Source organism: Lissotriton vulgaris, chromosome 4_1, assembly GCF_964263255.1.
Source record: "Lissotriton vulgaris chromosome 4_1, aLisVul1.2, whole genome shotgun sequence".
NCBI lineage: Eukaryota > Metazoa > Chordata > Amphibia > Caudata > Salamandridae > Lissotriton > Lissotriton vulgaris.
The window spans coordinates 1,692,660,379-1,692,672,464 of record NC_141691.1 but is presented as its reverse complement, the minus strand read 5'-3'; the positions used below and the strand labels follow the sequence as shown (position 1 = coordinate 1,692,672,464).

The 12,086-nt window shown below is 52.9% G+C and overlaps 1 protein-coding gene across 1 annotated transcript in view; it reads right to left on the bottom strand.

The window, feature by feature from the left end:
* Positions 1–9,407, bottom strand: part of LOC147724410 (Y+L amino acid transporter 2-like) — a 507,321-nt gene extending 497,914 nt beyond the window's left edge. Inside the window, exon 1 of the mRNA XM_086918041.1 lies at positions 9,124–9,407. Coding sequence (XP_086774167.1) covers positions 9,124–9,407 — 284 coding nt within the window. The remainder of the gene's footprint in view (positions 1–9,123) is intronic.
* Between the last annotated feature and the right edge of the window lie 2,679 nt (positions 9,408–12,086).

The following is a 12,086-nucleotide window of genomic DNA, read 5'->3' as shown; positions in this document are numbered from 1 at the left end:
ATATGATGCCATGGTTGCTTCCTGTGGAGGACTGTGACATCGCTGAGGACTTCGACCCATCCGTCCCATCTAGGACACCACAAGAGCATCTGAAACATGTCCAGTGAGTGATAAGCTTAAAAGCCCCAAATGTTGTGGGGTCATCCATAAACTGTAGTTCTTTCCTCTTGTGTGGTTGTTGATATTGCTTTTCCAGTAATAGTCCATGCTGTTTGACATTTTTATTGTGTTTGGCGTCATGAGCATATATATACCGTACAGTTCAATTGACATTGGTCTTGCGGACTATTGTATTTCCACGTTTATACCAAAATTACATTAGAATATATTTTAAAGATGGTAACTTTTCTAATATAGAGGACGAGTGTGACAGAACAGGGTTACGTTTCATATATACCTGACAATCAGCCTGATTCATCAAGCTTTTTTGCGCTCGCAAAGGGCCAGATTCTGAGAATCCGGCCCTTTGCGAGAGCGATTTTTGCATTTGGGATTCAGCATCCCAAATGTAACAATCGCTAATTGCGATCTCGCAATTTTGCGAGGAATGACATTTAAGGAATCTCTATTTGAGATTCCTTAAATGCAATTCAACATCCTATTTCAATTTGCGAAATCGCAATTTCTAGGCGCAATTTACCGCGAGGTCAGACCTCGCGGTAAATTGCGAAAACTCAGAAAAATGCATTTAAATGCATTTTTCTGAGTTGCATGTTACACACACACATGTCCTTTGGACATGTGTGTTTGCAACACCTGTGTCACAGATCATTTGAGGGGTGCTACAGGGTGTCCTTTGGACACCCCTGGCACCCTTCAAATCGCTATCTAATTTGCGATTAGCAAATTGCTAATCGCAAATAAGGAATACTCACCATTCATTCCTATGGGTCTTTTGGCCCATAGGAATGCATGGGGAGTTTTTCCTTATTTGCGATTAGCAATTTGCTAATCGCAAATAAAGAATGTGTAGGAATCGCAAAAAATATTGCGATTCCTACATGAATCCCGTTTTGCGAGTCCTTAATAGCGATTCGCTATGAATCGCTATTAGGGCCTCGCAAAACGGGAGAATGATGAATCTGGCGGAATGACTCTATGAAGCTCTTCCCCATTATTGCTGTGTGTGACATAGTTAAAGCATCTGTTTCCCACAGGGAGTGCGTGACCAAGCCTTTGGATTCACCCCCGCACTGTGCCCTACTCCCGAGCATATGTGTCCAACTTTTGGTGATACTCAGAATGAACAAGCCAACAACCGTTTTGTTCCTTAGGGCCATATGTATCAAGCCGTTTGCGACTCGCAAACGGCCCTTTTGCACTTTTTGGAATGTATGAAACATTCCCAAAATAAGGAATTGCAAACTTTCCTTATTTTTCCATAGCATTTAGGGAAACGCAAATTTGCGATTCCTTAAATGCTATGTATGTAGCAATTTTAGCTTGCAAATTTTGTTTAAGAATTCACAAATTACCACCAATTATTACCACAAATTATACCACAATAAATTATTATAAATAAATAATAAATAAATTATTACCACAATTATACCACCACAAATTACCAGTTGATGGTAACTTGCGAATTCTTCCAGAAATGCACAAATTGGCATTTTTAAAGGTGGCATATGATGCACACACATGCTCATAGGGCATGTATGTGCGCCATATGCACACACATGTTCTTTTCAGGGGTGCAGCAGGGTGCCTTTGAGACACCCCTGCACCCTTGCAATAATTCTCAAATTGCAATTAGCAAATTGCGAATTCGCAATTTGAGAATTATTTTGCATTCATTCCTATGGGCCTCCTGGCCCATAGGAATGCATTGGAAATTATTCCTTAATTGCGAATTCGCAAAATGCGAATTCGCAAATAAGGAAGCTTAAGGAATCGCAAATAAAAAGCGATTTTGTTCATACATACCATTTTGCATTTCCTAAATAGCGATTCCTTAAGATTCGCTATTTAGGAAATGCAAAATAGTTTGATGATACATATGGCCCATGGTGGTCAGTGTTAGCCGCAGTTTTTAATAATAATAAATGCTATACTTTCTGTCATTACTCATATGCGATTGCCTTACAATACTATTAGCGAACTATCATGCATGGGCCATAAAACATCCGTCTGTGTTTGCTGATCATCTTCCATTGTCCATTTGCAATTGGACTGGCAGTTCGTTTGTTAGTTCTTTCTGTAGGCTTCTCTCATTTTTGCCCCCATCTGGGCCATTTCCTTGGCTGGTTGTCTTTGCGCTTACTTTGCGCGGGGGTAGCTTTCTTCCCGGAGTTAGGACCATACTCGCGACAATGTTAGGTTCTGTTGTGCCCTGCCATCCAGCGGGGGCTGGGCAGCGAGTGCCGTCTCCGTTTGCTACCCCCTTTTCTTTGTTTGGCCACTCACCCTGCCGTCCGGCATCCCAGTGTGAGAGGGCCAATTCTTACACACCGCCCATCGGTGTGTCTCCGTAGCAACCATTGTATCCTTAGTTTTCGCCACGCCGCCAGGGAGGCTTACGTCTTCCTGCGGCTCCCACCTACCCCGTCTGAAAAAACGTCCTCTATCGCTCTCTCTCTTTTTTTTTTTTTTTACTTGCAACCCACCAGTGTCATTGCACCCCACAGGTTGTCCCAAAACACCTTCATTCCTTCTTCAGACAGGTGGGCTCCATCGTTTGCGTAGAGTTCTGGGCGTCCCGGGTGGATGAGCCCGTGCCTCACACTTTCCATACCATTGACTCTGCAGAATTTGCTCATGGCTATGTTCAGTTTCCTCCTAGAATTCTCCACCACCTTCCTTGATTCTGCACCACGCCATTCTTGTCTGCTGATCAGCACGGACCAGATGACGGCTGTATTCCCGAATGACCTGGCTGTCTCCGTGAGGTCTTTCTGGATGTCGTGGAGGAGCGCCTTTCTTCCTCTGCTCACCAAATCCCCCCTAAGTGGATGATCAAGATGTCGGGGTGCCAGGGTGTGCCTGCCTGCACTTTTGCCAGCGTCGCCGGCAGCTGGTCCCATCTCATCCAGGGTCTACCCAGCCACCAGATGCACATGTCCACTGGCCTTCCTAATTGCCTGCAACCTTGCTGTTTCCACCGTGTGAGAAAGTGAGTTTTTGTTGCAGTACACCCACACTTTTTGCCTGATACCGGATGCAATTTTTCTAGGTGTGCCCTGGGTCCCTGCCAATCAGGGACCCAGGGCCTGTGTTCCTTCCCTAAAAACTATACTAAAGCCTAAACCCAATTGGCATCTCTGGCCACATGTCAGCCACTAGTAAATGGTACTCTAGGTACCCAGAGCATTGTGACCAGAGAAGGCCCCTAAGGGCTGCAGCACTTATTGTGTCACCCTTAGGGGCCCTGTACCTTGACACCCACACACTGCCTTTGCAGGCTGAGTGTCTAGGTGGGGAACTAAACAAAGAGTCGACGTGGCACACATCCCTGTGTGCCATGCCCACAACCCCAATGCCCTGGCATACCTCATCCACCCCTCTAACTGGGTGCCCTATGCCAGTGGTGTGGGCACAGGTGCATGAGCCCTGTGCCCCTACAGTACCCTGGGCCATTCCTGGGCACTGTAAGTGCAGTAATGCCATTAAGAGTATATGGTGCTGGGAGGTAGTCATTACGAACTCCACAGCACCATAATGGCTACACTGAACACTGGCACATTTGATATCAAACTTCTCAGCACGTTAAACCCACACTGATGCCAGAGTGGGATTTAATGTAAAATGCACTACAGAGGGCATCTTAGAGATGCCCCCTGAAACCTAACCTACAATCCACTTCTGGGCTGAGTGGCTGCAAAGGATGCCACACAGCAGACATGTTGCTCGACCCCTGGGTGGAGATCCCCCAGCTCTCCTGGGCCTGCAACAATGCACATCATGGGCGAGGTGCTAGGTCTCCTTCCCCAGGATAGGCAGGGGGAAGCTTCAAAGGCATGCCGCCTCTGTGAGCTTCTCCAGACCATTTGCTGTACCCAGCAGCTGGCCTCCACCAATCCTGACCACCACTCTGTCGGGAAGACTGGCGGGAAAAACTATGTCAGGAAGGGGCGGTGCCAGCCTGTGCCAACCACACCCCTCAGGTGGGGGAGACGAGGTGAAGCACGACCCCTGGCTCCGGCCATCTTGAAGATGGGGAGTAAGATGGGGAGTCCTACCCAATCACAGCTAGGCTCCTGCCCTCCTCCCACAGGAGAGGAGCAGGCTAGGGGGTGTACCCGCCCCAGGACAGGGACCTATTGGTCCCTGCCCTTGCCCTACCTGTAACACCCCTAAATTGAGTATTTAGGAGCTCCCTGAACCTTCCTTCCTTAGATCCAGATACCGAAACAAGAAAGAAGAACAAGAAGCAAGAAGACCTGCTGCTAACAAGAGGAAGACACCAACTGATTTGGCCCCAGCCTGTTGACCCTCGAACCTGCTCCTGCTAAACCCCGGCGTCTCCAGTGGTCAGCAACCTCAAAAACCCCGGAGGACCTGACTGCCTTTGTGAATCTGACTACCTGGGTCTCCCACGAGCAGTGGTACTGCTCAAAGCAAGTAACAAGCATTGGCATCAGCCCGGAACCGCGAACCCTGCACACTCTGCACCCGCCAAGCCTGGCCTGTGCTGGAGGGAACCAAGACCCTGAGGACGTCCCCCCGGCAATTCTGACTCTGAATCCAGTGCCCAAGGACTCTCCTCGACGACCCAAACGACGCCTGCAGCCTCAGGACAAAGGACCCCTCCGACCGCGACCAGCAGGGCCTAAGATTTCCCGACCTTAAAAGACATCCCTGCACCTGGCGCCGCACGGCCCCCTGTGCCCAACTCCTGGGTACCTACCTATCCTCCAAGATCCCAACTTACCCCTCAAAGTGTTGGTTGCTCCTGAAGATCCACCGTCCCCGAGCCTGCAGCCTTTGTTCCCTTTGCAAGATCCTCATTGAAAAACATTGAGCACCCGACGGCTCAAAAGCACCCTGCACCCAGCCACCAAAGTGCCCCTGGCAGTGCAACCTGTACCCTATTATACTTCCCTATTTGCCCTGAGCAAGTGACCAGGAGCCCAGCTCCCACAGCCGCGTGGCCTGCTAGCCAGCAGCCCCCAACCAAAGGCCCCCTGCCTCTCATTGGATAACATTGAGCCTAACTACCTCTGCACCCGGCTGCCCCTGTGCCGCTGAGGGTGTACTAACTGTACCTACCTGACCCTGAGGGACCCTGAGTCTATGCCCAGAACCTTAACTTCACCAGTCGAGTACTCACCTGAAAACAGATGACCAACTTTCCTGCCATAGGATAACATTGATTGGTTTGACTCGTAAAATCTTCTAAGTGTGAAGTTTTGAAACTTTAAAATATTCATCTAAAATCAGCCGAATAACGAATTTCAAATTACTCACCTGTGATGAGGAGAGAAGCCAGTACTGTACTTTGTAGCCTAGTACTGCACCGCAAAAGTAATCACAACCACGTTTGCTAGTAATCTAATTTTCTGCCATAGGAAATCATTGACTGCTTTTCTGTGAAATTTCTTCTAAGTCTGAAGTTTTGAAATGTTAAAATATTCATCTAAAATCAGCCGAATATCGAAATCCAAAGTACTCACCTGTAATCAGGAGAGAAGCCAGTGCTGTATCTTTTAGCCCAGTACTGAACCGCAAAGGTAATCACAACTGTGGTTACTAGTAATCTAAATTTCGTCCATAGGAAACCATTGACTGTTTTTCTGTGAATTATTTTCTGTCTACATTTGAAAATTACAAATATTCCAATATTCCTTAAAAATCGTTCCTACTACTGAAACGTAATTTCTTACCAGTTTTAAGTAGAGACCCCAGTGCTGGACTTAGGAGCCCAGTCCTGGATTACAAAAGTAATGAGAACGTACTTTAACTGCAACTTGATTTTCCTCCCATTGGATAACATTGCCAGATTTTCATTGACAAGTTTTTTAAGGGGCACATACATCAAAGGAAATTGCATTCGCAAACGGTGCCGTTTGCGAATGCAATTCCTATTTTTTGGATGCATTAACATTTTTGTTATGTTCGCAATTTAAGAAATTGCAAAACTGCGATTTCTTAAATTGCGATTGCATTTAAGGAATCTCAAATTTTGACCTTTTAAAAATATTGAGGGGGCGTGGCTTGGCGGGCGAAGATGGCGGTCGCAGCCTTGTAGAGCTCCCGCCGGCCCGGACACAATTTGCTCATTTATCCTGGCCCCCGAGCCCGTAGTTGGTACCACGTGAGTGGCATTGGTTCCAGGGAGTGTTCTGACTTCTCCGGTGTCTTGTTCCCATGATTCCATCTCTCCCGGGGAACGGCGGCGCCAACGGCGACGAGCGGCCTAGTGACTGGCTGCGGACCTGGGACCTCGATTTTCAGGACGCCGGGTGGCGGTCGCTGGCAGGCTGCTGGAGGTCGCATCGGCGACGCGGATTCCGGCCTGGCCTTGCAGCTCCAGTTGCCCACGGATCGCAGAGGTGTCCTGCACTCCAGTGCTGTGCCTTGGGAGAACATTTACAGGCGACACGGCGTGGTAGAGGCCTGCCCCGCCCTTGTGAGGCCGGGGCCTCAAGTTTCGCGACACTGGGACTGACCTAGCCTGGGAGCAGCTCTTATCGCTCCTTCTTCTGAGGACACCGGTGCCGGCGTCCCAGCCCAGGGCCTGAGGCTTCCTGCGCCCATCGCTGTGGGTTTGCTCCCGAAGATCTACTGAGGATTGTCGCGGAAGGTGTCCGCCCTGCCCAAGGAGAGACACCGCTGAGCCTGCGAGTGGCCATGACCAGGGGTGGTGGAGGAGGCCCGCCTAAGTAAGGCCCTATCGATAAATTTACGGCGCCCAGTGGTGGATCGGGGGCGCCCAGCAGCAGCGGAGGGACAGGGCCGGACAATGCAACGATCCTGGCTGCCATCACCCAATCCCGGGACATGCTCGATGCCAAGATCGGGCCGTGGGAGCGGACGTTACGCTGCTGCGCCAGGACCTCCGCAATGCGGTGGAGCGGATCACTGAGACCGAATCCCGAATCTCGGTGACAGAAACGGACATTGGCGCGCTGAAGCAGAGAATGGCGGAGGTGGAGCGTACCCAAAAGACTCTCGCTGCCCGAGTGGAAGATGCCGAAGGGCGCGCACGGAGTAACAACCTACGCTTTATCGGTTTTCCGGAGCGGTGTGAGAAGGATGGTATGGAGCAGTTTTTGACCCGATGGCTGGAGAGCTGGCTCCCGGAGGGGGCACTGTCCGCTTGTTTCGTGATCGAGAGGGCGCACAGGGCTTTGACACAGCGGCCGCCGGAGGGTGAGCGTCCTCGGCCTGTTATTGCAAGACTTTTGAATTACCATGACCGCGATGCCATACTGCGAGAGGCGAGGAACAAGGGCTCGCTCACCTATGAAAACCACACCATTATGATCTTCCCTGATTATACGAAACTGGTGCAGCAGCAGAGACAGTCCTTTGTAGCCGCCAAAGCCAAGTTGCGGGGCCTGAAGCTCCAGTATTCTCTTCTGTAACCGGCCCGCCTGAGGGTGGTGTACCAGTCCCGGACGCATTTCTTTGATTTGCCCGAGGAGGTCTTTCGGTGGACTGACGAAGCAGTGAGGATCAGGCCGCATGCCCAGCCGGGGCTAGACCCGGGCGGGTCACGGGAATCATCGCCGGAGCGGACGAACCGCCCAAACCGAAAAGGACGACATCGGAGGTCCAAATCACGTAAACGGTCAGCCTCCGCTAGTGCGACACAGACCAACGGCACGATAGACTCTGAACATTCCGATGCTGGCAGTTGAACTCGGGTGGGGCCTGGACCCTGGTTCTGTCCGGTAATGTGTTGCCCTACTTTGTGATGGATCAGCTGGTGAGACTGTTGTATTGGGGCTTCGTTAATGCCAGACTGTATACGCTTGAGACATTTTGAAGCTACCTGTGGGAATGCTGTGGGGCTCGGGAGGCGCCTTCTATGGGCCTTAGACCCTCACGAGTTGTGGGTGTTGTCGGGGGGGGTGAGTGTGTGATGACCGTGGTGTTGGGATCCCTTGGTATGGCGGGCCCTGGGTCCTCCGTTTTGGACCCGGGTCTCTCCATGCCGCGACAGATACTTCAGTGTTCTATGAGGTATAGGGGTGGGGGGAGCGGGGTCGGGGGGGGGAGTTGATCTGTTGTTGTTGGGGGTGGTTCGGGCCTGGGGTGGGGTGGGGGGAGTTGGGGCTGGGGGGATGGGACCACACGTGTATATTGATGTTGGATCGAGTGGATGGTGGGGTGCGACGGGGTGGCGTGGAGGGCCTAATGGGGGGGACTGCTTAGATGATGGCTGATCGGACTGCCGTGCCTCCTAATAAGGCCATTCGCGTTGTAACGTGGAATGTGAGGGGGATGCTCGATAAAATCAAATGTGGAGCTATATTGCGCTGGGGGAAGAGGGAGGCGGTAGACGTGCTGTTGCTCCAAGAAACTCATATGCTGGGCTCCAAGGTCCTTAGCCTCCAGAGATTCGGCTTCCAACAAGTTTACCATGCAGGCTTCGCGAGGGGTTCACGGGGGTGGCTATTTTGGTCCATCGCAGGGTGGCGTACGTTCATGAAAAGCAGTGGATTGACCCTCAGGGCCGCTATGTTTTTATTAAGGGACTGATGGGTGCCGAACCAGTGGTCTTTGGTAGTGTCTATGCCCCCCTCCCATGCAGTGGGCCCTGTCAGAGAGATTGTTTACGTTGTGGGATGAAATTCCAGATGTGTTGACGGTGGTTGGGGCGATTGGAATGAGGTCATGGATGTGGGCTCGGACCGCCAGAGACGTGTGCCTGTGGCTGTAGATCCCCCCCCCCCGCCACCGCGCATACTAGACTGCGTGCAACGGCGGATAGCTTGGGCTGGGTTGATGTGTGGCGCCATTTTCATCCTGCTGCGCGTGAGTTCACGTATGTGTCGGCGGTGCATGGCTCCTTCTCGAGACTCGACTATATCTTTATGCCTGGTGCCTGTCTGAGCCGTGTGAGGGACGCTGCAATCCTACCCAGAGGTCTGTCCGATCACTCCCCAGTTGTGGCTACCATAGACCTCCCCTCGAAACGACAGCCGTTTTGTTGGCGGATGTCTTCGTGGCACCTACAGCAGCCTGAGTATGTTCATCACTTGCGTGAAGCGGTCGATAATTATTGGCGCGATAACCTTGTGGGGGACGTGGATGCAGTGGTGGTATGGGAGGCGCTGAAGCCCACGATACGGGGAGTTGACATAGCTTGGTGTGCAGCCGCACGGCGGAAGCATCGGGAGGCCATTACGGCCGCCGCCGCTCACGTGGAGACGTTGGAACAGCGTGGCCGGGATGGGGGTGATGAGGATGCGGTACGACAGCTCTTGCAGGCGCAGCAATCCTACGCTTTGGTCCTGCATGATGAGGCCAGACAGGCGTGGCTCGCCACGCGTAGCAGGATTTATCAATGGGGCGACAAGTCCTGTACGATGCTTCACAGATTGTGTCAGGCCACCTTCCAGCCTCTCACATTGCCGGGTCTCACGGCGGAGGATGGTTCGGTGGTGACGGATCCGGCCCTTCTCGCAGCTAGCTTTGCCCATTATTATGAGACACAGTATGCCCCCCGGGACTCCCTGGAGACGGAGGAGATATCCGCATATCTCGATGACCTGCTGCCGCAGGCCGTCTCCGATGAAACTAGAACTACGCTGGACGTCCCGCTCACGGCTGAGGAACTCGGGGAGGCGCTGGGGCAGCTAAATACAGGGAAGGCGCCGGGCCCGAGCGGCTACCCGTGAGAATTCTACAAAAAGTTCCACCTCCAGCTAGGACCTCAGTAAAGGCGCGCGCTTGAGGCGGCACGGGCCTAGGGGGAACTACCGCCCGATTGGCGCCACGCTGAGATCGTGGTCTTTCTGAAACTGGGCAGGGCGCCGGACAGGCACGAATCGTACCGGCCCATTTCACTTTTAAACATCGAGGCCAAAATCCTAGCAAAGGCCTTGGCGAACCGTCTGCTGCCCTATATTACAGACCTGGTCCATCCTGACCAGGCCGGATTCATGCCCCGTAGAGCAACTCGCCACAATATCCAGCGGGCGCAGGCGGCGGTTGATGCCATGGGTGCTCGGGATGAACAGGCGGCACTCCTACTAGCGGATATGGACAGGGCCTTTGACTCTGTGAGTTGGGCATACTTGTTTACACTCCTGGCCTGCCTTAACCTTGGCCCGGTGTTTCTGTCGTATGTGAGACTACTGTATACGAACATCACGGCCTCGGTCCGGGTGGCCGGGGCCACGTCCGGGCGCTTTCGGATTGGTCGGGGCACCCGGCAGGGCTGCCCGTTGTCCCCATACCTATTCGCCCTTGCGATGGAGCCCCTGGCGTCCCGGGTGCGTGCTGATGCCCACATACGCGGTTTTGTCTGGAATGGTGATTTGGTAGATAGGATCGCACTCTATGCGGACGATATCCTTTTCTTTCTCACCGACCTACAACGCTCGGGTCCCCGGGTTCTGGAGGTCATGCGCGTCTTTGGCGAGATCTCCGGCCTTCGACTCAACCTCCACAAGTCAACCCTATGGGTGCTGGGCGGTGAGGTCGTGATTGACCCCTGGGCTGCGGGACTGCGGGTGGCGACGGATGGACTGAAGTACCTTGGCGTATTTCTTTCGGAGTCGCGCGCCGTGGCTTGGGATCGTGGCATCCTGCTGGTATGGGAACGGGTCCAAGCCGATGTTAAGACTTGGTCCAGAATGCCCCTTACTATCTTTGGAAGATCGGCCATCTTCAAAATGGTGGCACCTGCTGTATCAACTTCAGAACTTCCCGTACCCTATCGGCCCGCAGTGGTTTCGCCAGGTCAACTCGATGCTGGGTCGTTTCCTATGGGCTGGTGGAGCGGCCAGAGTGGCGTTGAAAACATGCTTCCTGTCTACTTATTGCGGAGGCCTGGCCACCTCTGACCTCCTCTCCTACTACCAGGCTTCCCAACTGCTTATTCTTAATGAGTGGTGGTACAGTGACAGGGGGGACCCGGCGTATGCCTTAGAATGGTCGCTTATGGGCGATAATACGCTCCACACCATTCTGTATTCAGCCCGCCTGCGTCGTGCACTACCGTCGGTTACCAGAGTGGTCTTCGCTGTGTGGAGGCAGGCCCTACGCCGCATGGGCTGGTGGGGCAAGTTGACGGCCGAGACGCCGCTCTGGCACAATGGTCTGCTTCCGGAACTGGCGGCCCTGGCCGGTTTTGAGGGCTGGGAAGTGATAGGTATCACGCTACTGGGCCAGGTCATGTCCGGCGCTACCCTTAAATCGTTCGAGGAACTCGGCACGGAGTTCCAAATGCCTCAGTCCCAGTTTTTCCGCTATTTGCAGCTGCGCCATGCCCTCACCCCGAGCATTGCCAACCTAGACTCCCTGCCAGAGTTCAGCCCAGTCGAGGCAAAGGTTTTTATGGGGGACCTGGGGGATAGAAAGGTTTCCCGGATTTACCAGATGCTGGTCATCCATTGCTCCTCTACCCTACATTCTCTTCGGGCGGCATGGGAGGTGGACGTCGGCCCCCTAGATGAGGATGATTGGAGGGAAGCGCTAGAATCCCCGCGTGGAACCGCCATCGCTGTACGGCTCCGACTCATCCAATTCAAATACTTGCACCGGGCCTACTACACCCGTGAACGGTTGTGGAGAGCTGGGTTGATTGCATCTCCGGAATGTCTGCGCTGTGGGACGGTGCCTGGATCCCTCATACACACTGTGTGGTCGTGTGGTCGGCTGTCTGGTTTTTGGAGAGGTGTGTGGAATTGTCTGTCAGAGGTCCTAGGCTGGGACCTTCCCCGCACCCATCGGCTAGGATTATTGCACGTCATGGAGGGCATTGGTGGGAACATCTATAAGCGTCATCTGCTGCTTTTGGGGTTTGTTGTTGCCAAACGGGACCTGGCCCGGGCGTGGAAGGCTGTGAGGGCCCCTCCCCTGTCTGCGTGGAAAGCTGGGCTGGACTACTTCAGGGGCCTGGAAAGGCTGATCTTTGAGGCGAGGGGCTGCCCACGCAAACACTACAAAATTTGGAAGCGGTGGGCCGATTA